The 25622-nt window shown below is 41.5% G+C and overlaps 1 protein-coding gene across 3 annotated transcripts; it reads right to left on the bottom strand.

The window, feature by feature from the left end:
• Positions 1–25257, bottom strand: RAD21 (RAD21 cohesin complex component). Of its 3 annotated transcripts, XM_015856218.2 has the most exons (14): positions 25110–25257; positions 16073–16246; positions 13475–13604; positions 12124–12223; positions 11391–11497; positions 9850–10053; positions 9128–9253; positions 8830–8952; positions 7374–7597; positions 6894–7056; positions 6380–6531; positions 5037–5186; positions 3923–4006; positions 1–1827 (listed from the first exon to the last, which is right to left on the bottom strand). In XM_015856218.2, exons 2-14 carry the CDS (start codon positions 16214–16216, stop codon positions 1636–1638), a joined length of 1899 nt encoding a protein of 632 aa, XP_015711704.2. In that variant the 5' UTR covers positions 16217–16246; positions 25110–25257; the 3' UTR covers positions 1–1635. The 3 variants fall into 3 exon arrangements, with proteins under 3 accessions (XP_015711704.2, XP_085393160.1, XP_085393159.1); XM_085537033.1 differs by lacking the exons at positions 1–1827; positions 3923–4006; positions 5037–5186; positions 6380–6531 and adding an exon at positions 6546–6725; XM_085537034.1 differs by lacking the exons at positions 11391–11497; positions 13475–13604; positions 16073–16246; positions 25110–25257.
• Between the last annotated feature and the right edge of the window lie 365 nt (positions 25258–25622).

Below are 25622 nucleotides of genomic sequence, written 5' to 3'. Positions count from 1 at the left end.
TAACGGCTTATAACACAACTTTTATTAGAAAAAGTTATACATAACAGCATCAACTATTTTCAAGAATATTAACCTTGAAAAGCAACCAAACCAGACTAAAAAGTGTAACGAGAAACGAATGACCTGTTCTATAATTAAACATTCAAGTTATCTACAATGGCTCTTTTTACAAAGGGGAAAACCATGGTTTGACAGGCACGTCATGTTGAAAATAAAGCTGCAGTAATTTTATACAATTAACTTTCCCAAGGATTATTCAAACAAGATCATCGTGGAGCCGCCGATTCTTTTTTTAAAACATTCACATAATTTTATATTTCTGTATACACTGAAATTTCAGTCCCAAAATTACACCACAAAGTGCCCACGTTAAAACCAGAACTTTCAGTGTGAATAATTTTGCCCTAAAAAAAGTTAAGACAGGTTTCCATAATCAATATATTCACATAATTTCTGGTACTACTTGATCTGACAAGTAAAAGCTTCATTGTTTGTATATAAAATCAAATGGGACTTCCTCGGCAAATCTGATAAAATGTTTGGAGCACAGCAGGGCGCGTTATTGGAAAATCAATACTAAAACCATAAATATATCCAAAGAGTCATTAATACGCTACACAATTAAGCAGAACTATGCCCGTTCACACTGTATATTCAAGTTCGTTGCCCTTTCAGTACAGGTGGTATCTGAATGTAGTACCTCCTCAGAGGCGACCTGTTCAACTCTTTATTCTTATCCTCATAAGCCCGCTTCATAAAAGTCAGATAATTTACAATCTAGAAGTTTGTTTAAAAAAGTCTGGAGTTTATATACAACTCTAACAAACCTAAAGGATTTTGATTTCTGAGAAGGTTAAAATGAAATGACTAGAGTTTTCACTCGATGCTTATTAACAGTAATTAGCCATTAACAGTAGTGGACCGGAATGAGGTGATACGTAGAAAGTGATGTTTCATCTCAAATGCGTAGAACACATTCAGTCCTTTCACGTATGTAATGGTATCACTCCCAGGAAGGGCTTTCCACAGACACCCATTTCCCCTTAGCATCAAGGGCTACAATAATCTGACTGCAAAAATGCAGTGACAAAGCAAGCTGACGTATCAGGCACTACCTTTCATATTGGCAGCTGTAAGAGACCCACAGTATGCACAAAGATCTAAGGAAGGGGAAAAAACCACAACTATGAGAAGCAGACCGAACATTTTAGACAAGTTTGGCAAAGTTTTTAGTCAGACAATAGGTTGGCCATTTAGGTTTACTTGTAGAGGTTTTAAAATATCACTATTGGATTAACTAGTCAAATGAGAGTAAGACATTGTCATGATACTCAAACATTACATGCATCAATATTGCACACATCTGCTCTGCCTTCTTAGCACAACCTTCATCCGGGTCCTTGAGCTGCCTGGTTTCTGCAGCTGGAACTCAAGCCTCCCACCCCAGCAGTTTCACTAAAAATTTAAGTGGTAAATTTAAAATACAAAACCCAGGTAACCCCCGAAAAAACCCAACGAGGACTTTATACAGACAATAAAATCTAAGTTTTCTGCAACGGTCTTGAGGGCCCTCCAGATGGGGCAATACACGTACGCACTAGTGAGACAAGCACTAGCTCTGCTGTACCTAACCATTCAGATAATATGGAATCTGGGACCGGGCGTTGCGATGATGTCACTGTAAGGCTCCTCCTGTGTCAGCTCTATGGCTTGCTGCTTTTTAAGTACCAGGAAACTGTAGAATTTTGCAGCTGCTTGTTTTCTATTTGTATTCCTGCACAACTCAAGCAAACTGATGGATTCTGCTCCAGTCTTCGCAAGAGCTCTCTGAAAAACACCAACATCGATAAGGCAAGTTAAAAAAAACACATACAAGCACAAATAGCAACAGGCAAGATTGTTATCACTGAGAGATGCTGGGAGGGACTGTGATGGTCTCCACACTGGGCAGGGACACTACAACATGTACATAAACTCCACATGGATCTTATCTAAATGAAACCAACTAAGATCCCCAAAGATGGGTGGAAGAAAAAGAACAGTCTTGAGAACACATGTTCCAGAACCACTGTAACGTAACACAAAGGCTTTGGATATCAATAGCCAGCCAACTTTTTGACTACAGAACAAATATTTCTAAAGATAAACAAAAAAATCCTGTTGTATTTCTCAGGATGAAAGTAACTCCAAATAGAATCATGAACTATTGTTTCAAACAATCATCCAGGAGCTCAGGTTCTGTAAAGACGCATCATTTTTTCAAGGTGAAAGCCTGTTTATTTCTAAAAATCCTCTCTGTCTGAAACAAAGTACCCAAAAGCTGTTTATGTTTTTTCAAAGTCTTGGCCAGAATATAAAGGATGCAGGGAAATACATTTGTTTGCTGCCTAGAACAACTACTAACATCTTCAATTTAAAACAGAACTGTCTACTTTGGAATATCTACGAGATGAAAAGATATTAAGCTGGCCAAATTAAATTACTTTATATTAAACAGATCCTAACTTTGATTCTCAGTACAGATTTAATGTTTCAGCTATCCAGTCTGATCCTTTTTTGGGCACATACAGGAGACAATCAAACAAAGCTAGACGCGGCCCAGAGCAAATTCTGAAACTCTTGTACAAAATCCATGATTAAAAAGAGGGGGAAAAAAAGGAACATTACTAAACATCTGTACACTTTAAAAAATATTTTTAATTGACAGCTGTACTGGCTTTAGCTAGGACAGAATTAATTTTACTCATAGCAGCTCATCTGGTGCCACATTTTGAATCTGTGATCAAAACAGTGTTGATGAAGCACCACCAATGGTTAAGCTGTTGCTAAGCGGCACTTGTGCAGCATTGAAGCCTTCTCTGTTTCTCACACGTCCCCTAAAGCAAGGAAGCTGGGAGATGCACAAGATGTTAAGTGCAGCTAAAGCCACAACAGCTGACCCCAATTGATATGGAATATCAACTAATATTCTATACCACACAATGTCACGCTGAATAAAAGCTACGGGATAAGAGGAAAAGGATGGAGCATGGATAACACACAAAAAAACCCCACAACAATAAAAGAACTTCAGAGATACAATAGTGACAATGAACTTTTATCAGCAGATGGAGACCAGTTTTACCCCAAGAAAGTTGACTCTAGGAAACAAAGCCAGCTTGGAGGGATGGGATTGACACTCCAGTGAAACCACAATCTCAAGAATTGCCAAAATAATTAAGGGAGGAAATGGGTAGGAACCACAAACCAGACTAAAAAGCAAAAGGCAGACCTACATGCAAGCAGACACGAGTTTGCACTCAACTTCAAGTATATACTAGAGGCTTTCAATTTTCTTATCAGAAAAAGCTCTTTAGTTCTAGCAAGCAAGAATCCATTCTACAAAAGATTATCTGTTGTGCAGACTGACAACGGCAGTCTGAAGCCACCTGCTGAAAAGTAATGCTGCACTTCAAAGCCAAGGTCATATTTCCCCAGTTGCTGCAGATTCAGTTTACCATAGCACAGAAGTTTTCAGACTAGTCCTTCCAGGAACAAACAACCCACAAAACAGTTTTGTTCCCGGACTTTGACAATGTTCACCTATTCTTACAGAGCCCAAAGTCGGGAGGTTCTAATGTTTCATTGCAAGAACACAAACTCAATTATTTTAAAAACTCATTTCTGGGAATCTCACTTGTGTATGAAGTGTGAATGGAAACACTTAAGCGCAAAGTTGTGTTTCAAATGTTATGTGAAAAAACACGGCAGCTACATTGTGATTTAGTCAGTTACAAGAATATTTTCCTCCCTGTGACAGAGCTTATACTTTAATTCTGAATTTCCTGACAATAAAGGCTCTACTAGAACTTTCAGCTCAGGTCAATAGCACCAGTGGGCGTGTTCAAAAGCTATTTAAGAGAAAGTAAATGATAATGCATACCTGAAGCCCATGAAGCATTTGTTGAGTCCTCTTGTTCCACCTCCGTTCTTCTTGATCCTGATCACCCCCTGTGCCATCTTCTTCCTGCAAGCAGCCAGAAGTCACGTGTACAAAACAACTCATGCACCAAGCTCTGCAAGAGGTATTTCTACATACCAGAGCAGCTTTTTCTTTTCATTAAGACAGACACAATCTAACCAGGTATGGACAACCTGACTCAGAGTATGGCGAGGAGAGTCAGGAAATGGGACAAAGGAAGACAAATGTTTACGCTGATGTATGATGTAAGGCTGCATGCCACTATGACTATACCTCAAAATGTCATGCTGGCAACTAGCAATACAAAGAAGTTCAGTCATGTTGGCTTAATGAAAAGAAAAAAGATTTATCTAATCTAAACATAATATCAACAATTATTTTATTTTGCAAACATTAATAAACTCCAATGTTCTCATTTCAGTATAGAAACAGAGTCACTGAAAAAGGAGAACAGGTTGCTAAAAGCTGCAAAAGGGAGCTGTGTTGTTGTAGAGGACCATGTCCAATGAAGCACTTGGAACAGTGTTTGTTTATGGAAGATGACTTGCATATGGCTTTTAAAATGAAAGTTATATTTCAAGCCTGCAATTATAAAAATCACCATGAAAGCAACACATGCAAGGAAGTATCTTTGTTTCGAGTCTTAAATCAAGCACTTCAAATTGAGCAGAAAACACCACCTGGACAATTTTTCCTTTTATTTCTCAAAATTAAGTCAAGCTGTATTTCTTCGCCTTGATTGTACTCCTATAAGTAACATTTTGCTGCAAACAGCAAGAGCTTGCTGCATTACTATGAAAATCAAAGTCCAGAATTTCTTGCATAAGGCATCAAAATTCAGAGAGAGTGGTTTGATTTAAACCACATGAGAAAAGAAGCACCCTCCATTTCCCAAGAGAATGCATATGTGATTTGTAAAATGGTCTCACAACAACTACATTTCTAAAGTTTAACTTTTCCCAAATAAAAAGTTAACATTTCTCGTGCCATTTCCTGAATACAAAATCAAACAGTGCCAGGGAACACACAACCCATTTTTTCCATAGCTTGTTGTTTTTAAGAGCCCTGCTCTTACCTCCTCTTCTTCCTCCTCCTCTTTCTCCTTTTCCTTCTCCTTCTCTTTTTCTGGTAGGAGTTCTAGCTCTGGTATTAGCTGACAGATGTTTTGCGGCTCCTCTGGAGGCATTTCTACTGGCGGCATCTCCAGCTGTTGTGATGGTGGATGCTTTACACAGTACAGATAAACAGAGAATCCTTTTATTGGTGCTTTCACGACAGAATACTGACACCACAAAACAGTTTCACAACATTGAAACCTCTAATTCTCTTAGCCATTTATAAGAAGTTACGAAAAATGAGAATTAATGTTTTTGTTGGTTTGCTCTCCACACCTGCATTTTTAATCCTTTAGACTCTCCCCAAACAAAAGTTATGACATCACTAAGGAAAAAGGCTTCCCAGCAAAACTACTGATCTCATTTCTTGGATCAGCACATGTAACCAGATGCAGTACTACATGATCAAACCACCTCAATCAACAGGACACCTGCAGAATATCAAAACATTGTTCCCTTGTAATACAAGCAGGACACAGTCAAGAACAAGGCACTCTATAAAGCTTCTAAGCATTTACTTCTGAGAGCATCATACAGCAGGTACCTCAAAGGTATGTTTACCTAGAGGCTTGATCTTGTTAGCATAATCCAAGTTACCCCAAAACACATTATCCACTTCAGCACAAAGAGCTGATAACCAGTTTCATCCAGTACTGCTTTTTGTAAGACCATGTAACATCTGTCTCATTCAACAGCCAGTAACCTGCAATCCCATTGGAAATGGGATAAAAAGTTCATAAACGTGCGAAAGGCTGCACAGTCTAGGACTGTTCCATCTCACCAGGTTAGTATTCAGAAAGAGTGTAACTTGAATTCTGCACTCTTCTTCTCTCCATTGAAAAATACGATTTCAGTTCATACTGCAGAACAGCTTTTACAGAAGGGATAGATATGAAATTGTCTAACCATAACCCAGGAAAGAAATCTCTCCTGAAAGATCAGTTCTTGTTCAAACTATTAACAGTGGACCACTGGGAATATATTCTGAATAGAAGAATCTGTGCAGCTCACACAGTTCTTTCTTATATACACTTGCCACAGCAGAAGGTCCTGATATAATTTATTCCTTGAAGACTTACTTTGGATGAAACACAATCAGTTCCTACCCTCATTTGACTTCAGGGGAAAGCTTACACAAACTTTTCAGAAAAATCCCACAGCGACTACTCTCAGAGATTCTGGTACTACTCCAGTGTATCCTGATAGCTAGAGAAAATCTGTACCTCAAATCTGTATCACATTCTGCTCAAAAATACTTCCCACTCCTCATTAAAACTCAAATTAAAAAAATAATAATTCTTACAGGTAACACTGGCTCTGCTTCCGCTTGCTGCAGTTTGCGTTTAACACCAGTTTGTGGTGGTGGAGGTGGCATAACAGATTCATCCAGGTTGGTCCTGCTGCCTTCCATCATTGACTCTTGTAAACGACTTGGCTCTTCCAGAATTGGTTCATCTATATTCCATAATAAAAACAGTTTTAGTAATGTAATCGCAAATAGTACTGACGTATCTAGGTCCGATCTACTATTTAGAATGAAGTACCCTAACACCTTGCATAGCTTCTGCAATGACCTGGTACAGATGTGTATACAAACCAATACAATACCAATTTAATCCACTGGATCAAACAAAATCTGTCTTCTATTTCTAGAAAAAAAAAACTGTTTTAAGTCAGGGACTGTATAAAAAACTAAGTAAGCAAATTAAAGTCTTTCTTTCATTATATTTAGGGACTTAATATTAAGAACAAAGGAAAGAAACAAGCTCTGAAGGAAAGCAGAGCATCTTTGACAAAACAACCAGTGACAAACAAACCAATGACATCTCGCTGCTGTTGCTGCTGCTGCTGCTGTTCCTCTCTGGGCACCTCTGGGTTTTCAAAGTCTTTAAGGAACTCATCAAGGTTGTCAGCTTCTCCACCTTTCCTCCTCTTTCTTAGGTCTTCTGGAACCAGGGGTGTCAGACAACGAGTAAAGAGCTACAGGAGAAAAGTTAAACTACTCACTACTGCAGCTCTCAGTGTCTTACGTCACATAAAGCAATCACGTGCCATCTTTCCTTCCCCCTTTTTAATCACTTCTCCAACATTTAAAACAAGAAAAAATATTTTTGTAATAAATAAGCAGGGGTATTTTACATCATTTTTAACGAGTCTTCCTTAGGAAAAAAAAAAAAAAAGCAAAAACAAGAAAACTGTCTCCTATCATTAGATTGTAACTCAAATACTGGTGTTTACCAGTGAGGTAGAATTCTGAACACATCCCATTTAGAAATTGTTCTGTACAAAAACATTACCTTCAGTAGCCTGTTATTCCACAAAGGCTGTGCAGGCAGGGAGAAAAGCTTTTCAACTCCTCCAGTTTCTTTCCACATCATCAGTTTCTTCGTAGGGGGTGCCAAGTCCAACGTTGTAACAATATCAGAGTAATCGCTTAACTGGGCTCGAATGGTCTTGCTATCCAACTCTTTCACACTGTCCACAATGAGCTTTCTCTTCCTCTTTGCTTTGGTTTCCTTGACTGTTGAGATTTGTTAAAATTACTGAAGGTGAGCTCATCAAGATATAAAATTGTAGTAGGAATCTTACAGATTCTCTATAGGTCTTACTTGCCCACACATCATGCAGCCACAAGAATAAGGAATTGTTAGCACTGGAAGGTACAGAGGCCTAAAAGCACTATATCAAACGTTACTCACTACAAATACTGCCCCACAAACTACAAATTCCTCCATGTACACTCATAAACTAATTTAATATTTTGTATAATCGTCAATATCCGTAGCTGCAGATGTCTCCTTCATCATGGTTTGTTTGGCTCGTGCTCTTCATGAGCAAATCCCTGAGATGTAAGGTCCCACTGGCCAGAAAGTTGAAGTACTGTAACACGTTTTTTTTCCTTCAGCCCTATGTGAACTTTGGTAATACAAATATGGGTGGATATCATACCTGTACCTCTCATCCTGTTCTAGAATGTGTTAGTGTAAATCGTTTACAGCCTGGTCCTTGGCAGCAGACCCTGAAGCTCTGGCAAATGCTGCCTTCACTGGTCCCAGCTGACCAGCTAAAGACCTCCGTTGCACGTTTACCACCAGAGGGCAGTGCCAGGGCTTACTAACTGGCCAAGCAGTAAATCATAGTCTGGAGTTCCAAATACAGGACAAACAAAACAGATCTTACTTTTATTTTACTTGTTTCAGGTGCAGCTTAAGGTAAAGCAGGGATCTGTTTTAACTGAGCCAAATGCAATATCATTTAAAGCGAGTGTCTTGTACTAATGAAATTCTGTCTTTTTCTCTATTTACTAGAGCTTCGAATAAAGAGATTAATCTGCTGGTTTCAGCAATTAGTAAAAGCTACACTAGGAAAAAAGATCACTCCTTCTCTAAGCATCATTCACAATTTAAGCACTCTTGTCCATGAAAAAAACCACAGTGACAGCACTGGTGCACTACAGATACTGAGTCACAATTGAAAACATGATAGGGCCTTTTCCAATTCATTATGTTCTTTTTACTCCATGTATTCCTCAAAAGTTACAAACCAGTGTCCTCTAGGATTACTGAAACAAGTTACCTGTCCAGAAATACTAAAGATCAAAACTAGGATAAAATGAATTCAGCACCCAGTCCTTGGTTTCTTTCTCAAGTGAGAAATAGTGTCAGTAGAAGTGCTAGGAATTCATTTCTCCTCCATCATACTAAGGTGGGCTCCGAATGATCCAAAGAAAATATTTCCAGACAGTTTACTTACCAGTTATGTCAATAGGCTCCAGAGCAAAAGCTTCTTCTTCATTGGGAACAAGAGTTGTCTGATCAGTCATGGTTGGTAATGGTTCAACTGGATCTACTGAGTCTGGGCTGTCTGGTCCACCCACTGCCAGGAAGAACAAATACAATGCACTATAATATCAAAATATCATCTCCCTCCACACCTTAAAATGGCCTAACACATTCCATATATACATTCAGTTCAACATACTCCCAAGGAATTAGTTTCTTCATTAAATTGGTTAAAAGCAGTTCATGTTCTAGCCTTAGATCATACTCACTCGATACATTATCATCATCATCCATATCGTCATGGGGAGGTTGCTCTGGCATCATTACTCCACCTTCTGAGAGTGCAGGTGGATCATCAAAAATACCACCATCATTATTACTGAGGAGTTTGTCATCTGAAACGATTGTATGAAAACATCATTAGTTTTGCCCCCACAAATTCACAAACAAGTTTATAATGACGCATAGACAAATTTAGGAGAACACAGATAAAGATAATGCAAAAGGTAGAGAAGCCTATACTTTCAATGTTGATATGAAAGCCATTGCAAGCAATTTTCCAAGGCAAATTTCTGCTCCAATTCAGAACATACAGGTAATCTTTATTACAATACACCTGCCACATATTTGCACCTTGCTAGGTTTCTTATTACTTGAGGAAGAAGCATCTAATATAACTTGTAACACACTACTGAAACCATTTGAAGGAGTTAAAGAGTTGTATACTGTTTTTTTTCTCTAAAGAATGTTAATTTACAGAATGGAAAAGCTTTGGATGACTCAGTTATACTTGACATAAAAATATACAGCAGTGTATCTGGAATGTATTGTCTATGCTGCGACACCACTCATAAACCAGAACTGCATTGCTGAAAACACAACTTAAGAGGACCAAAGTAACACAGTAAACAACCTCTTTGTCCTCCTTCCCAAGAAAATACTGAAGTACGATAAAGGATAGAGGAAAAACATATTAATTTCTCAAACATACCCAATATTCCACCATCATTTCCTTCTCCAAAATTATCATCTTTGTATTGGTCTTCATATTCCAGGTGATTAGCTTTCTCATTAAGATGACTGGTGCTCTGTTCAGGTTCCAGTAGAAGATTGGAAGCACTGGTGCTCACTAGCATGTCGTCTTCAAATGCACTACCCTCTCTCATCATCTCACGATCATCCATCCCAAAGTCACCTGCAAGAATGATTTCACAGCTGTAAATGCTGAAGAACCGGTATGTAAGGGACCTAACAAATCCATCAAGAAAGGTTCATTTGTAAGACCAAACCTTTTCTTTGTTTTAATCCTGTAATTTTTCATAAAGTGCAAAACATACTGAAACAAACATTTCCACAGTTACTTTAATTTCAGAGTTAATAGGCAAAACATAAGAAATCGCAGAATCCTTACAGTTGGAAGGGACCTTTAGGCCATCTAGTCCAACTGCCCTGCAATGAACAGAGACACCTACAGATCAAATAGGGCACTCAGAGCCCTGTCCAGCCTGACCTTGCATGTCTCTAGGGATGGGGCATCTACACCATCTCTGGGCAACTTGTTCCTGTGCTTCACTATTTTTATTTTACAAAACTTTTTCTTCTATACAATCTAAATCTTCCCTCTTTTAGTCTGAGACCATTTCTCCTTGTCCTGTCACAACAGATTCTGCTAAGGAGTCCACCCAGTTCTTACACACATCCCCCTCTTTAGACACTGAAAGGCTGTTATCTCGCAGCTTTCTCTCTCCAGGCTGAACAGCCCCAGCACTCTCAGCCTGTCCTCATTTGGGACATGCTTCCTCCCATGGATTATTTTTGATGAGCACTCTTTAGTGCCACAATACTAACAGCAAAAACACTGTTCAAACAATTACAAGAGAAAACATTTCCTCTTTAAGCCTTTTTGAAACTGATTTTATTAAGATCTTATAATCGAAGACTACTCAAAGTCATATCTTCTGCCTTGAGACTGAACTGCATGTACAGAGACCGAATTGATTTCAAATCAACAATCAAAACTCAACCTATGCTTTTAATAAGATATTAAATTGGGATATTATTACACTTCGGCTACCCAAAGGTAAATACTTCTCAAATAAAAAATTTCAGGTTTTGATTCACATCTTTGAATTCTATCCTTGAGCAGATACTGAACGGAGCATCAGCAAGTCTGTCACCACTAACTGCTCCAGCTTCAGAAAACTCCTAGCATTTATTGACTGTAAATAGCCTAGAATTTACGTAACAACTGAACTCTTCACATCATGTATTAAAATTGATATAGCGTTTCACTAATTAACACAACAGAACATTCTTCAGCTTTAGGTAAGCAGATAGAAGCAGGCTGAGTAAGGGAGGGCAAACCTTCTGGAAAACCTTAACAACATAAAAGCTAAACATATGGAAACACATCATTTTTTATCTCATTTGTTTCTGCACTTACTAGCAGGAATTCTGTAGTAATTGTAAGACTACAGCTTCACAGTTACCAAAACTAGCTTATGAAAAACATAACAATACATAAGATTTTACCAAAGTCATTATCCTGGAGGATACTGATGTTGCCTACTTCTTCTCTCATTGTAATTTCTTCCACTCTACTCTGGTTCAAACTGAACTGCTGGGCCACATCAATATCACTTAAACAAACAGAAGGCAATTATTAACATCTCCATTAAAAATAAAAAACAGATAAATCCTTAGATAAACATAAAATTCCTAAACAGTTCACTATACATTGAGATCAATGAAAAAGTGGACAACAAACACAGAATAGAATGCCCTGCTTAAGGCACTGAGACCATTAAAGGTTAAAACTTCGAATTCAAGTTGTGTCATCGTCTGGAAAACATACCAGCAACCTCTCTTCCAGTCTTGTTATGCAGGGCCACTAAGTTTAAGGCCAATTTAATAACTAAAAACAGCACTACCCATGTTCAACTCTGAGAAATATTAATATAGGTACAAAAGAAATGTATTTAAGAAGTGTACTGAGTTAATATTCAGCTTTGTGTTAAGGCTTTTTTCATAGAAAAGCACAGTTGTCTTTTTTATTTTTTTTGCAATTGAAATTTAGTATAGAATTCAAATTAAGTACAAGTCAAATGGGCAAATTATTAAACAAGCCACACCCAGAAATTCCACTACAGATAACACACAAAACAGTAGCCTCCCTATTTCTTAAAGGCTAAAAAGTCTTCAAGCTGTGTACTTGCCATGTTTACAGATAACTCATTTAGAAGTTATAAGAAAAGCATCTGCTTACTCTAGATCAGGAAGTGGTTGGTCAAAATCATGAAACTCCTCGGGTAAGGTAATAGCATTGTAAGCAGCCTCTCTGTTTTCCTCAGGCAAATCGACAACCCCTGTAGAGAAAAACACTCAGGCATGAGTTCCCATTCCTTACACGGACAGCATTTTCCCCTGTGCTTTCACTGAAGCTGTTCTTTCATAAACTTTGTATGGAAAATCACAGCTTGGACCACTGACTAATCAGCTGAGGCAAGTGTTGGGTCAGCAGTGACCAGCTGCACAGGTGAGAGTAATCTAGCTGTGCTCCCGGAAGGGGTGGACTTCGACTCCACCCCCTCTGAGACCTCATTTAAGGGCTGACCACCACTGAGGCAGCATCTCCTGGAGATTGCTCCCCAGTGAAGATTGTTTCAGGTCAAGGCATTGACACTGGTGAGTTTTCTTTACTAATAACCTTTGATTATTTATCACCATCTTGGTCAACATCTTTACATTAGCCACCTTCACAAACTTATTGTCTTTAAATTGTTGAGTTGAAATGATGCTAAACGCCTGTGAAGAAATCTTAGATTATCTTAGAATTGAGGTTCAGACTAAGAGCAGAACACCTAGTTATCGAGCTGCCATGTTGAACTGTATAACCCTGTAGGAACTGCAAGCTTTGGGTCAACAGGTATCTGTTAACGCAGGTACCTGTTAGGAAATCGCTTGATCATAATGCTCCAGATGAGATACACAATTCTACATTTTAATTTGTGCTAAGCAGTGGACAACGCAATAACTACTCTGCTTCTGCTCATGCAGTCAGTTCAATTAACTTCTGAAACCCCAGCATAGTACTTGGACCACCCACACAAATCTGCTTCTGCACTGATCTAAACCACATCAGAGTTTAATTTTTGACTTTATTAATCCTCTTGAGATACTTTATCTGCTATTCAGTGAGCATCATCACAGTAAAACAGAACCAACAGTAAGTAGTAATTTAATACCATGTAGATCCAGTAGTAACATTGCCTGTTTAATTCAAAAGCAAGGTCAGGACATATGCAGGGGAAATGCAGATTCAATTCCTTCTGTAACCAGTGGGAGATCTGAGCTCCATGTTTTGTCTCCTGACCCACACAACACAGGCCATTCTGAGGTACTGATACTTCAGAAACACTGCCAAATCTGTTTCCCTCCACAATGGATAATCAAAGAATCACCATCCAGAGTGTGCCAGGAACAAGCACGACTCCACAGGTTTACTTGCGATAGTCCTTGGCTAGCAACTAAGAAACTCAGCCCTGCTGAGACTATTACTATTACTTTCAGGGCAATTTGTTCCACAACTTTAGAAGCATTTGGACAAAGATAGGTACCTGGACGAAAAGCCATCTTAATCTTAATGAAGGCCTCATTACAGTCTGCAAGAAGGTATTTCGCTTTCCTGTGGTAGATTCTGACAACGCCTAATAAGAGATGTCCTGAAGTTCGAAGCGCCATCTTCACCTAAAAGAAGATTATACCATCAATGATTTAGTGTAGCCTTACCTCTTCCCTATGATTAAATTTGTCAGCTTTGCATGAAATTTCCAGTCATATCAAATATTCCAAATAAACATAAAATTAGTAAAAACTCTAAATAAAGGAAGAATGAGAAGTTTACAGTGTCAGATGATACTCTGTGTATTGCTCGAGGATAAGCTGGAAAATGTAAGTAAATTGTAAACTGTAAATGTAAACCTCACCCAAACTGTTTTTAAACACATTCAGGGATGGTGACAGAACCACCTCCCTGGGCAGCCTATTCCAGTGCTTAAGACAAGACAAAATCCAATTCACCATATCCTTTACTGACACCTTTGCCACTTCAGTTGTGAAAAAAATAAATGAATAAATCAAATTTTGGACAGCCAGAAATAACAATGTGATTAAGCTGAGGTGCAGTTAAAGACAGTGCTGTGTTACCGCTCCATTGTGTGTCCTTCAGTTACAGAGGAAAGTAGAACAGCGGAAGATGAAAGATATTCATAAACAAACACTGGCATATTAAAGTTACCTTAATTTGCTCTCCTACTTAACCTGGATGTTTTGCTGTGTAACTGAGTACCTCAAGCACTGAAGGAACCATAGGAAACCTCCAGAGAAGGATTCTTCTTAAATGTTTTAGTGCAAAAGAACACGACTTGAGTCAAAGAAAGATTAAACCTTAAAAAGTCCAACCTCAAACATTACGAATACAAAACTGCGTAAGTTATCTCATATTACAGCAAATGATGAAAGTCTTGCACCAACTTAAGTACATGAAAGAGTGCCCAGCAGTTTCTCCTGAGCTCTCAACTGACTCTATAAACATTATCCTCTGCAAATCCTTCCAGGGCAGGCACTGAAGGAAATGATGTCTGTACTACAACAGACATCTCTGTAATTGTATTACAGGTATCTTTGCTTCAAGATGGCTTTTGTTCCAAAGTCCAGATTAGCATTATTGGGACACTGTTTGTTTGATTCAATCAGAAGAAAATATATTTTCTTTCTTTTTTTACATAGGGGCTTTCTTACTCTTAAGGGACAAAAGTTATAACCAAATCAGTGCACCAGTTCTTAATGGGCATTTTTGTTTTTATGAGCAGCAGAGGAGAAAAAGACATTAAGAACATAAATTCCTAAAAATTCCCCCTAGTTCCACAATAACTGTACAGGTGTTACACAATCACAGAATGACCCGGGTTGGAAGGGACCTCAAGGATCATGTAGTTCCAACCCCCCTGCCTGGCAGGGCCACCAAACATACACCTTTACTAGATCAGGTTGCCCAGAGCCCCGTCCAACCTGGTCTTGAACACCTCCAAGGACGGGGCATCCACGACCTCCCTGGGCAGCCTGTTCCAGGGCCTAACCACTCTCCTAGTGAAGAACTTCCCCCTAACATCCAACCTAAATCTTCCCTCTTTCAACTTAAAACCATTTCCCCGTGTCCTGCTATTGTCAACCCTTTCGAAGAGTTTACTCCCCTCCTGGGAGTAAGTTCCCTTCAGGTATTGAAAGGCTGCAATGAGGTCACCCCGCAACCTTCTCTTCTCCAGGCTGAACAAACCCAACTCCCTCAGCCTGTCCTCATAGGGGAGGTGCTCCAGCCCCCTGATCATCTTCGTGACCCTCCTCTGGACCCTTTCCAAAATCTCCATGTCTTTTTTGTACTGAGGGCTCCACACCTGGACACAGTACAACAGATGGGGCCTCACAAGAGCAGAGTAGAGAGGGACAATCACCTCCCTATCCCTGCTGACCACCCCTCTCCTGATGGACCCCAGGATCCCATTTGCTTTCTGGGCTGCCAGAGTGCACTGCTGGCTCATGTTGAGTCTTTCGTCCATCAGGTGTTAAGATTCTTCCAACTCTGTCCCAGTTTGCTTTCTAAACCAAACAAAAAACCAAATGGTTCAAAAACAAGGCTTCTACATTACCCCGTAACACTGTTATTGGATGAAAACCTATCTTCACAAAACCAGTACCATCACAAACTATTCTAAGCCTTCACTTCTTCTTGCTGTTGATAAAAAACCTGTTTCATACTTTGGTCACAAGCAAAAACAATATTTCAAATATTATTTCTGCAGCTTCCAGTAACAACTCTGAAAGCACATCAAAGGCCATTAAAAGAGAACTTTGCACACAAGTTCAAGCTTTCTCTTTTGCAAACATCCGCTTCTAAATGACGCACAGCACATCAAGATACAAGTTCTCCATTTATGCAAAATTAAACGTTTTGTAACTGAATTGCACGATACTCTAGTATTAGAAAATTGACAAGAAAGTAATCTTTAGAATTGTTCAAAAGAATCACCACTTCACATCTGAAAAGACCTTTTCATGCTGCAGAAGAGCAACTCTAAGCAACCCAAACAGTAACAAGCACCTGCACAAACAATTTCTTTTCAGTACAGGATAACATTACATCAGTGTAAAGCGGATACCTTTGGTGAAATGATACTCTCCACGCTGCTCTCCAGATTACATTCAAAGACATGGGCTTTGGTTAGCTTCTTATCCCAGTGGGCCGCTAGCCATATTTTGGCCAGCGGCCCACGCTTGCTCAGGACAAAGTGGGCATAAAACATGGTCCCAGATGTCTAAATCGAAGAACAAATCTGTAAAGAGAAAAGCAAACAGAGAGAAAGAAAGAATTCCCAATGAGTAGCATTCTCACAAACATCCTCCTTATGTTTGCTTTTCATTCATTAAGATCAAACTATTTGTATAAAACACTTACAAGGCCAGCACTTACGGGTGTCAGTTATGTAATACATCAATTTTGTGCAAAGAAAATAGGAAGTAGGAAGAACAGTGATCAGCCAGTGCTTCTTGTACAGACCATTCACACAGTTTTAAAATGATCACCATACTACAAGGAAAAATAACTCAAATACACTTAAAGTTTATGACAGTACTGAACTGTCAGAACGAAAACAGGTGTGTGCCAGTTTCCTTAGCCACAGTGGTCTTCTACCTCTCCCACTTCTTTCTAGCCTACCTTTCTCAGTAGCAGCAACTGTAATACACGCTGCTTTAGCAAAACATAGGGCATTCTAAAATACAGCGGTCAACTCTGCAGACTGCTCCATGTTTTCTTAAAACTGAAAGTACAACTCCTATTTCTGAACAGACTGCTACTCAACTCAGAATGCTCTTAGTAACATCTTATATTTTTCATGTAAGCGATGAGGAAACGAACTGCATCGCTCCAAACTCCCTGAAGGTTTTGCTTTCTTCTTCCTCCCCCACCAAGAAGTAAGACTTCTTTCCTCTTACCTACCAGCTACCTGTTTTCTGCTTATCTAATAAGTACCTCCTTATGGCTGATAAAGATGCCAGCACATAAAGCCATGGGGAAGCAGGACACCGTGAGGTCTTGTGACATAAAGCTGCTAATACCTAAACAAGGTAAGCATCTGATTCAGTTTAACTCCAAGCTAGAGGTAACTTTGCTTTGAGGTAGAAGATTCTCCACATACAGCACTACCCATATCTGGGGTGAGGGGGAGGAAATGGAAAAATGGGAGAAATCCAGCAAGCACAGCTGAGGCTTTGGAGCACCAACGCAGCAGTAAGCAGGGATAGATGCACAAGGAGCATCAATTTCCAACCATTAAAAACACGTTTTCCCAAACGTGTACTAACACAACTTAGAAGCAAATAGAACCATGAAACACAAAGCCTGGGTAAACTCGATAGCCAGAGAGAGATTCTCACCAAGACAACTGCTAGGTGACTGCAATTAGCTTGCAGGTAAAAGAATCAAGTGACACAGCAGCCATAGAGAGTTGATGGTATTTATGGTGTGTGCTTCATTAAAAGCACTTGGCTCAGTGGAAGCAAAGCCAACCTCTGCACATCCAGGTAATAAATGAAAAGCTGCAAATCTAGGAATAGATGCCTGAAAGTAAATGTCAACCATTTGAGCTCTGAATTTCTGCTGCATTAAATACAGAATGGAAACTCTTTTGTTGTTCAATTATCAAACTCATCTGTCTGATAAACAGGCCGGCCACCACTTCTGTCCATAGCCAAGAACAGTCACCGTACATGAGGTATAAAGAGAGTAAAGGCCACGTTCAGCTTGAGCTAACACAGTATATAGCTAACATTACAATTTCTGTTACAACTCTGAAGACAGGCATCAGTCAGAACAACTGCAAATTAACAAAAGTCTAAGTTACTTGTTTCTGTGTGTTGAGACAGTGTCAGTTTAAGAACAGCACTGTGCTAAGTGGGAAACGAGCAAGTTTTTCTAGGTAGCAAACAAAAATCACCTTGAAAGTGTCTGTGGTCAATAAGAGCTTTCTTTATCTTTCCATCCACCTACTGGCATATGGAAAACTTCATGCTTTCCCAGAGGCCACCAGACAATTCAGTCCCTCACACATTTTCAAATCTCGTAATAGTTTTGAATACACAGAGATGTAACTTTGTAGCATTTTAGCAGCTGGAGTTGCACTGCCCTGAGCAGCAGGTCTGTAAATTACCCATAAGCGTGAGGAGGAAGAGCAGTGGAAAGCAAACACATACTTAACAAGACCTTCCAACAGTTAGAAAAGAATGTACATTGATTGACAGAGTTTGGTATAATTATACATTAATACATTACAATCATTAAGATACGTAGCATGCATGTGACAGAACTTCAAACATACTATTAACTGTAAGCCTAAAAATGTGCTGAAGATTTCCTGTCAATTGTGGAACATACTTTAGGACTAATGAGAAGAAGCAAATGATCACTGCTAACTGGGATTTGAAGTGATAATGCAAGCAGACTCTGAGCGGAAGCAGGTTGCCCCTATAAATGGGGAGGTCAGTTATACGGAATCACAGAATTATCAAGGTTGGAAAAGACCTAGAAGATCATCTAGTCCAACCATTACCAATACTTCCCAGCTAAATCATATTCATCAGCACAACATCCAAACGTTTCTTGAACACTCCCATGGTCGGTGACTCCACCACCTCCCTGGGCAGTGCATTCAGTGCCTGACCACCCTTTCCGAGAAGTAATACTTCCTAATGTCCAGCCCGAATCTCCCCTGGCGCAGCTTAAAACCATTCCCTCTAGTTCTATCACTGATTACAAGAGAGAAGAGGCCAACCCCCAGCTCACTACAACCTCCCTTCAGGAAGTTATAGAGAGCAATAAGGTCTCCCCTGAGCCTCCTCTTCTCCAGGCCGAACATTCCCAGCTCCCTCAGCCGCTCCTCATAAGGCCTGTGCTCCAGACCCCTCACCAGCTTCGTATCCCTCCTCTGAACACGTTCCAAGGCCTCAATGTCTTTCTTGCAGTGAGGGGCCACAAAGTTGAGGGGTTTTTGCTTTGACACTTTGAATCAGACACTGCCAACAACTTCTGCCTTTCAAAGAACTGACAGCCCAAGTCAAAGAACTCCCCCATAAGGGGACTTAACACATGGGCATGGGTTTCAAAACGTATGCTTCATTAGTAATTAAATCAAAGAACAGAGGCTGAAAACCATTACACCACAAAAGCCAATCTGCTTGCACTGCTTCTTAGGTTTGACTCCTCTCAATACCAGAATTACGGCTCAAACCTAAAACTCATCTTGCAGGCAGGAAGAATATAGGACATTTGTATGGTACTTGGAAACTTCTGAAGCAAGTACGAAGCCAATATAACTAACTTCAGACAGAGGCCATCTCTTTTCAGCCATTATGGAAAGCCTCGCCACGACAAAATGCATTAAGAGAAATCACAAGCATCACAGTACAAATCATTTAAAGCACTGTAAAATGAACTACTGCCAACAAATCATACTTCTGTCCAAAGCAGTGCTATCTTCCCGTGTCACAGTAAGGAGTCTCTGCCACTTGGAACTTCCAGCCGACCTCCTGTATTGTAATATCTGGCTTCTATCAGCAGCACAAAGCGTGTCTATGCAAGTCTTAGCTGCAGCAGTTCAACTGTAGTTGTTCAGAGCACCAGCACAATGGCTGGCAGCAGACCCCAAGGGCTGCTCTTACTTCCTTCAAATATTTTTTCTTTCTTTTCAGGTAGTTATTTTCCTTATATTACTGTTTGGTTAATACATAGGGCAGTATATCAACACAGCGGCATAAAAGGAGGAAGATTTGCTGGTGTCATTTAAGGTTGGGATCAACTTTAAAGGCACTAGAAGTTCTTTTTTTGGAGAGGCAGCGTTCACATAGACACACAGAACAGCTGCCTTTGGATGCGAAAGCAACAAATAGGAAGCCACAAAAGGAAAAGGGTGGCTGATGGCTCTCATGAAGATTACAGGGTAAAATATCAGTGTCAGCTTTTGAAATTGACTTGTTATGGAACAAGACCTCAAAACCCATCCAAAGAACTCACAGAGCCTCAAGCAAGACAGGAAAATGAACAAGGTAAAGATGAAAGAGCAGCTGGGATCAAATTCCAACCCTGCCCAATTGAACTTTTAAGAAAACTTCAACTTCATTTTTCATTCAATGGGTTCTTACGTTACCATCAATGTTACTGTCTTAAGTTCCTCTGCCCAAACCTTGCTCAACAATTGCATCACCTTCTAATATTTTTCTTTCTATAGAAGTACTGAAGTCTGTAATTTTATATACAAAATAACTGAATATGTAGTGATACCAACCCAGCTCAGACAGTTCATTTTCCTATCTAAAGTATCCAGCAATCGATCCTCCCAAAAAAGCAATGGGAAAGCTGGGCAGTCAGCACTTGTGAAACAATCTTAACCATGAATTCAAACTTATCAAGTCATAGGAAGAATCACAGAATGATCTGGGTTGAAAAGGACCACAACAATCATCCAGTTTCAACCCCCTGCTATGTGCAGGGTCACCAACCAGCAGACCAGGCTGCCCAGAGCCACATCCAGCCTGGCCTTGAATGCCTGCAGGGATGGGGCATCCATAGCCTCCTTGGGCAACCTGTTCCTGTGTGTCACCACCCTCTGAGTGAAAAACTTCCCCCAAATACCTAACCTAAACCTCCCCAGTCTCAGTTTAAAACTATTCCCCGTTGTCCTATCACCATTCACCTTCGTAAACAGCCGTTCTCTCTCCTGCTTATAAGCTCCCTTCAAGTACTGGAAGGCCACAATGAGGTCTCCCCAGAGCCTTCTCCAAGCTAAACAAGCCCAGTTCCCTCAACCTTTCCTCATAGGAGAGGTGCTCCAGCCCTCTGATCATCTTAGTGGCCTCCTCTGGTCCTGCTCCAAGAGCTCCACATCCTTCTTGTACAGGAGGCTCCAGGCCTGGACGCAGTACTTCAGACAGGGCCTCACTGTCACCTCCTTCTCCCTGCTGAGCAGCCCTTTTTAAGTCTTAAAATTCTTCTGCGTGTTGAAACAGTAAGTACATAAACTCTGAAAAGCACAAAGAGTTGAACACCATCTTTCAATACACTCAGAAAAAAGTGTAATAAAATAACAATTGACAGTTTAATGTCTTAAAAAAGACTTTATGAAGATGAGAATTTCTCTACTCTAACCCAATAAATTTACCTGTCTGTTCCCCTTCTAGGCCATGTTTACGTAAACAAGTTCATAGGTTGAGTCTTGTTCTATCACCTCCTTCTGTTCTTGTCACAAGGCTATTCTAGAACCAAAGTGAACCACTCATCAGCAGACACTTTCCATATTACAGTTCAAAAATCAACCAGTCATTATAATTCATTTGCCTTTGTGCTACTGTTCAACTTATCATCCTCTCTGCTTCCCCCCCCACACCTTTTCCTGCCCTGTTTCTTTAAGCTACACCAGTCCCAGCCCTGTTCACCTGCTGTAGCTGCCTACATTTCCCAAGTCCAGAAGGTCTCAGACCTCTTAGTTGTACCTTTGATTCTTTTTTATGTCACAGTCCTTGTTCATACAGTCCTTACATGCCTACACCTTCCCTGGTGCAGGCGTAACCACTTATATCATCTCATCAGCAAGTTGTATTTGTGCACTGAAAAAAATGATCAGAAGATCAGTCTTTAGAAACTCCACTAGGAACTGCAATGAATGGAGCTGGGATTGTTCAGTCAGGAGGAGGCTCAGGGGTAAACCCCTGTCACTGTCTACAACTACCTGAAAGGAGGTTGTGATGAGGTGGGAGTCAGCCTCTTCTCCCAGTGGTAAAAGGAGAGGGAATGGCCTCAGGCTGCACCAAGGGAGATTCAGGTTGGATGTTAGGAAATACTTCACCAAGAGAGTAGCCAGGCGCTGGCAGTGGCTGCCAAGGGAGGTGGTGGAGTCACTGTCCACAGATGTGTTCAAGAATCACAGAATCACAGAATGACCCGGGTTGGAAGGGACCTCAAGGATCATGTAGTTCCAACCCCCCTGCCTGGCAGGGCCACCAAACATACACCTTTACTAGATCAGGTTGCCCAGAGCCCCGTCCAACCTGGTCTTGAACACCTCCAAGGACGGGGCATCCACGACCTCCCTGGGCAGCCTGTTCCAGGGCCTAACCACTCTCCTAGTGAAGAACTTCCCCCTAACATCCAACCTAAATCTTCCCTCTTTCAACTTAAAACCATTTCCCCTTGTCCTGCTATTGTCAGCCCTTTCAAAGAGCATTTAGACATTGCACTGAAGGCCAATGGTTTAGTGGGAAGTACTGGTGGGATGTGGACGGTTGGACTGGATGGTCTTGGAGGTCTTTGTACCTTGGTGATTCTATGATTCTAACTCCTGAGGGTTCAGTACCTGCTTTCAGCATTATTTCATCTCCTTTCTTCAATAACCTTCACAGTTCTCTTGTTAAATCACATTTTTCTATATTTAGTACATTTCTTTGTGGCACCTTCAACTTCACGAAAGTTCAACGATAAGTCACTTCAATTTCTTATGTCCACAAAATCAATTATTCAGAAGCTGAAATTGAACTAGTCCAACCTGACACACTTTAGACATACACATAACAGCATTTCCAATTTGTCTCCAGGTTTTACTTCTTTTCCATCACCTTACATTCCAACTTCCTATGCCAAATGTTGTATTACTAGGTCTGCGACTGCTCAAAACACACCTCTTGTGTGTAGAAAATGCATTCACTGTTCTCCAGTCACAATATGCTACACACTTACATTATTAACCTGCTGGAATCAGCACACAGAATCACAGAATGACCCGGGTTGGAAGGGACCTCAAGGATCATGTAGTTCCAACCCCCCTGCCTGGCAGGGCCACCAAACATACACCTTTACTAGATCAGGTTGCCCAGAGCCCCGTCCAACCTGGTCTTGAACACCTCCAAGGACGGGGCATCCACAACCTCCCTGGGCAGCCTGTTCCAGGACCTAACTAACTCTATCTAATTCAAACAGATCTTTCAGAATTCTCACTGTCTGAGGTTAGGAATGAGGCCTTAGGAATGGTTTTCCTTCATTTATCCCAGCCACAACCTCTATTTACTAGCAGGCATCCTGTCCTACCACATAGATTCAGCATGTCCATGTACACAATAGAAAATGATAGAATCATAGAATCACCAAGGTTGGAAAAGACCTAAAAGATCATCCAGTCCAACCCTTCACCTCTTACCAATAGCTCCCACTAAACCATGTCCCTCAACACAACATCCAGCCTTCCCTTGAACACCCCCAGGATCAGTGACTCCACCACCTCCCTGGGCAGTGCATTCAATGCCTGACCACCCTTTCTGAGAAGTAACACTTCCTAATGTCCAGCTTGAATCTCCCCTGCCATAGCCTGAAACCATTCCCTCTGGTTCTACTACTGATTACACGAGACAAGAGGCTGACCCCCAGCTCACTACAACCTCCCTTCAGGAAGTTATAGAGAGCTATAAGGTCTCCCCTGAGCCTCCTCTTCTCCAGGCTGAACATTCCCAGCTCCTTCAGCTCCTCATAAGGCCTGTGCTCCAGACCCCTCACCACTTTGTTGCCCTCCTCTGAACACGTTCCAGGGCCTCAATGTCTTTCTTGCATTTGATTTTTAGGCCCTACCTCATCTATCCCAAACCACACAGTGAAACCGCAGTTACAAGTCAAAAGACTCATGATCCAATTGCTGCAATCAAATAATAACACTCCTTTAAATGTATGTAAGTTGATAAAGAGACTTATCAGTCTGATTTTTTTTCCCCAGCAGATCACCCAATAAATCTGACTGCAAAAAAACTTGGTTCATAACATTTTGCCTCACAGTTAAACTCATGCATCAGCTGAGCAACGACTCTCCCTTCTGGGGGAAATTCCATCATATCTGAAGCAGAGTAGCAGTGAACTCAATGGTCAAACAGTGATTTATGTGGTAATTTCAGATCATTGTAGGTCTCACAAACTTCTTGCTCCTCATTTTATTCCTCCTCAGCTTCCTCTATAACAAATATTTTAGATCAGTGTCTGTGGTGCTTCCAAGTTCCACAGAATATCAAACGTGCAAAAGGAGCCCTTACAACTCAAGCCTGATCCAAATGCTCCAACATTTCCCCCTTAACTAGTTCTCTGGAGGACGAGGTTAACAGCACTATGAAGTACGTTTAACACACACATTCACACGGTGAGGGCCTACCTGTTAACTTCTCCAAATTTACACTATTTTCTTCCAGGCATTTGAATATGATCAAAAAACATTTTAACCCTAACAGTGCCAACGAACCACACAGACTCCCACCTCCTTCACTACAGACACAAATACAGCACCTCGCTTTATAGTTTGCAGAAGCCTTCCATCAAGAATCACACAGAATCACAGAATTGTAGGGGTTGGAAGGGACTTCTAGAGATCATCGAGTCCAACTCCCCTGCCAAAGCAGGCTCCCTACACCATGTCACACAGGTAGGCGTCCAGGCAGGTCTTGAATATCTCCAGAGAAGGAGACTCCACCACCTCCCTGGGCAGCCTGTTCCAGTGCTCCATCACTCTCACTGTAAAGAAGTTCTTGCGCACATTCGTGCAGAACTTCCTATGCTGTAGTTTCATCCCATTACCCCTAGTCCTAACCCCACGCACTACTGAAAAGAGACCAGACTCACCACTATGGCTCCCACACCTCAGCTATTTATAAACCTGAATCAAGTCCCCTCTCAGCCTTCTTTTCTCAAGGCTAAACAGACCCAGTTCCCTAAGTCTCTCCTCATAGGGGAGATGCTCCAGGCCCTTCACCATCTTAGTGGCCCTCCGCTGGACTCTTTCCAAGAGATCCCTGTCTTTTTTATACTGGGGAGTGCAGAACTGGACACAATATTCCAGATGAGGCCTCACCAGGGCAGAGTAGATGGGGAGGATCACCTCCTTCGACCTGCTGGACACACAAATGGCCCAGAGCGCACCAAGCCCACGGCCCCTCACTCACTATTGCTCCAACACCGCGGCCGCCGGACCCCGACCCCCGCATCCCCGGCTCCTCAGCCCCCCTCCCCCGGTCGGGCCGTGCCCGTATCCCCACCAGGCCGCAGCGGCGGCGCGGCTCCCCCCGGCCGTATCACGGAGCCGCCGTCCTTCGGAGCGATCGCGCCCGTTGCCGCTCGCTTACCCGTGTCCGGGAGCAGGGGGAGGCTGTGGCAGCGGCTGGCCGGGCCGGGCTGGGTACCTGTGTACCCGCTGCACTTCACCGAATCCAGCCGACCCGCTCACTCAAACAACCAAGATGGCGGCCGGGCCCCTTCCTGCCGCCCAAAGCCGCCGTTCAAATCGGCAGGATGTTTACTGTTAAACTGCCCCCCTCAGCCCGGCCGCGCCGCACGCACCACGCATGCGCAGCGCAACAGCCGCCACAGGGCGGGCGTCCGGCGGGAGCTGTCCAACTGCGCATGCGCACGGGAAAGAGGCGGGGCGATGAGGAGAGGTCGACTGAGGAGACGGAGCGCGCATGCGCACTGCATCCATTGCTCCAATGGAAGGCGGAAGTGGGGCGGGTTTAGTTGCCATGGCAGCAGCCCATTTAGGCTTGGGTGGCCCACCTGGTAACTCCGTTCTGCCTTCACGTTGGTTTCCCATCTCCTGTTGCCCAATAAACACCAAAACCTCAAAAGCAGCGCTTACTTTT

This window comes from Coturnix japonica, chromosome 2 (genome assembly GCF_054131305.1).
Source record: "Coturnix japonica strain WE chromosome 2, WE-NBRP24, whole genome shotgun sequence".
Lineage (NCBI taxonomy): Eukaryota > Metazoa > Chordata > Aves > Galliformes > Phasianidae > Coturnix > Coturnix japonica.
This window is presented reverse-complemented; position numbering and strand designations above follow the sequence as displayed.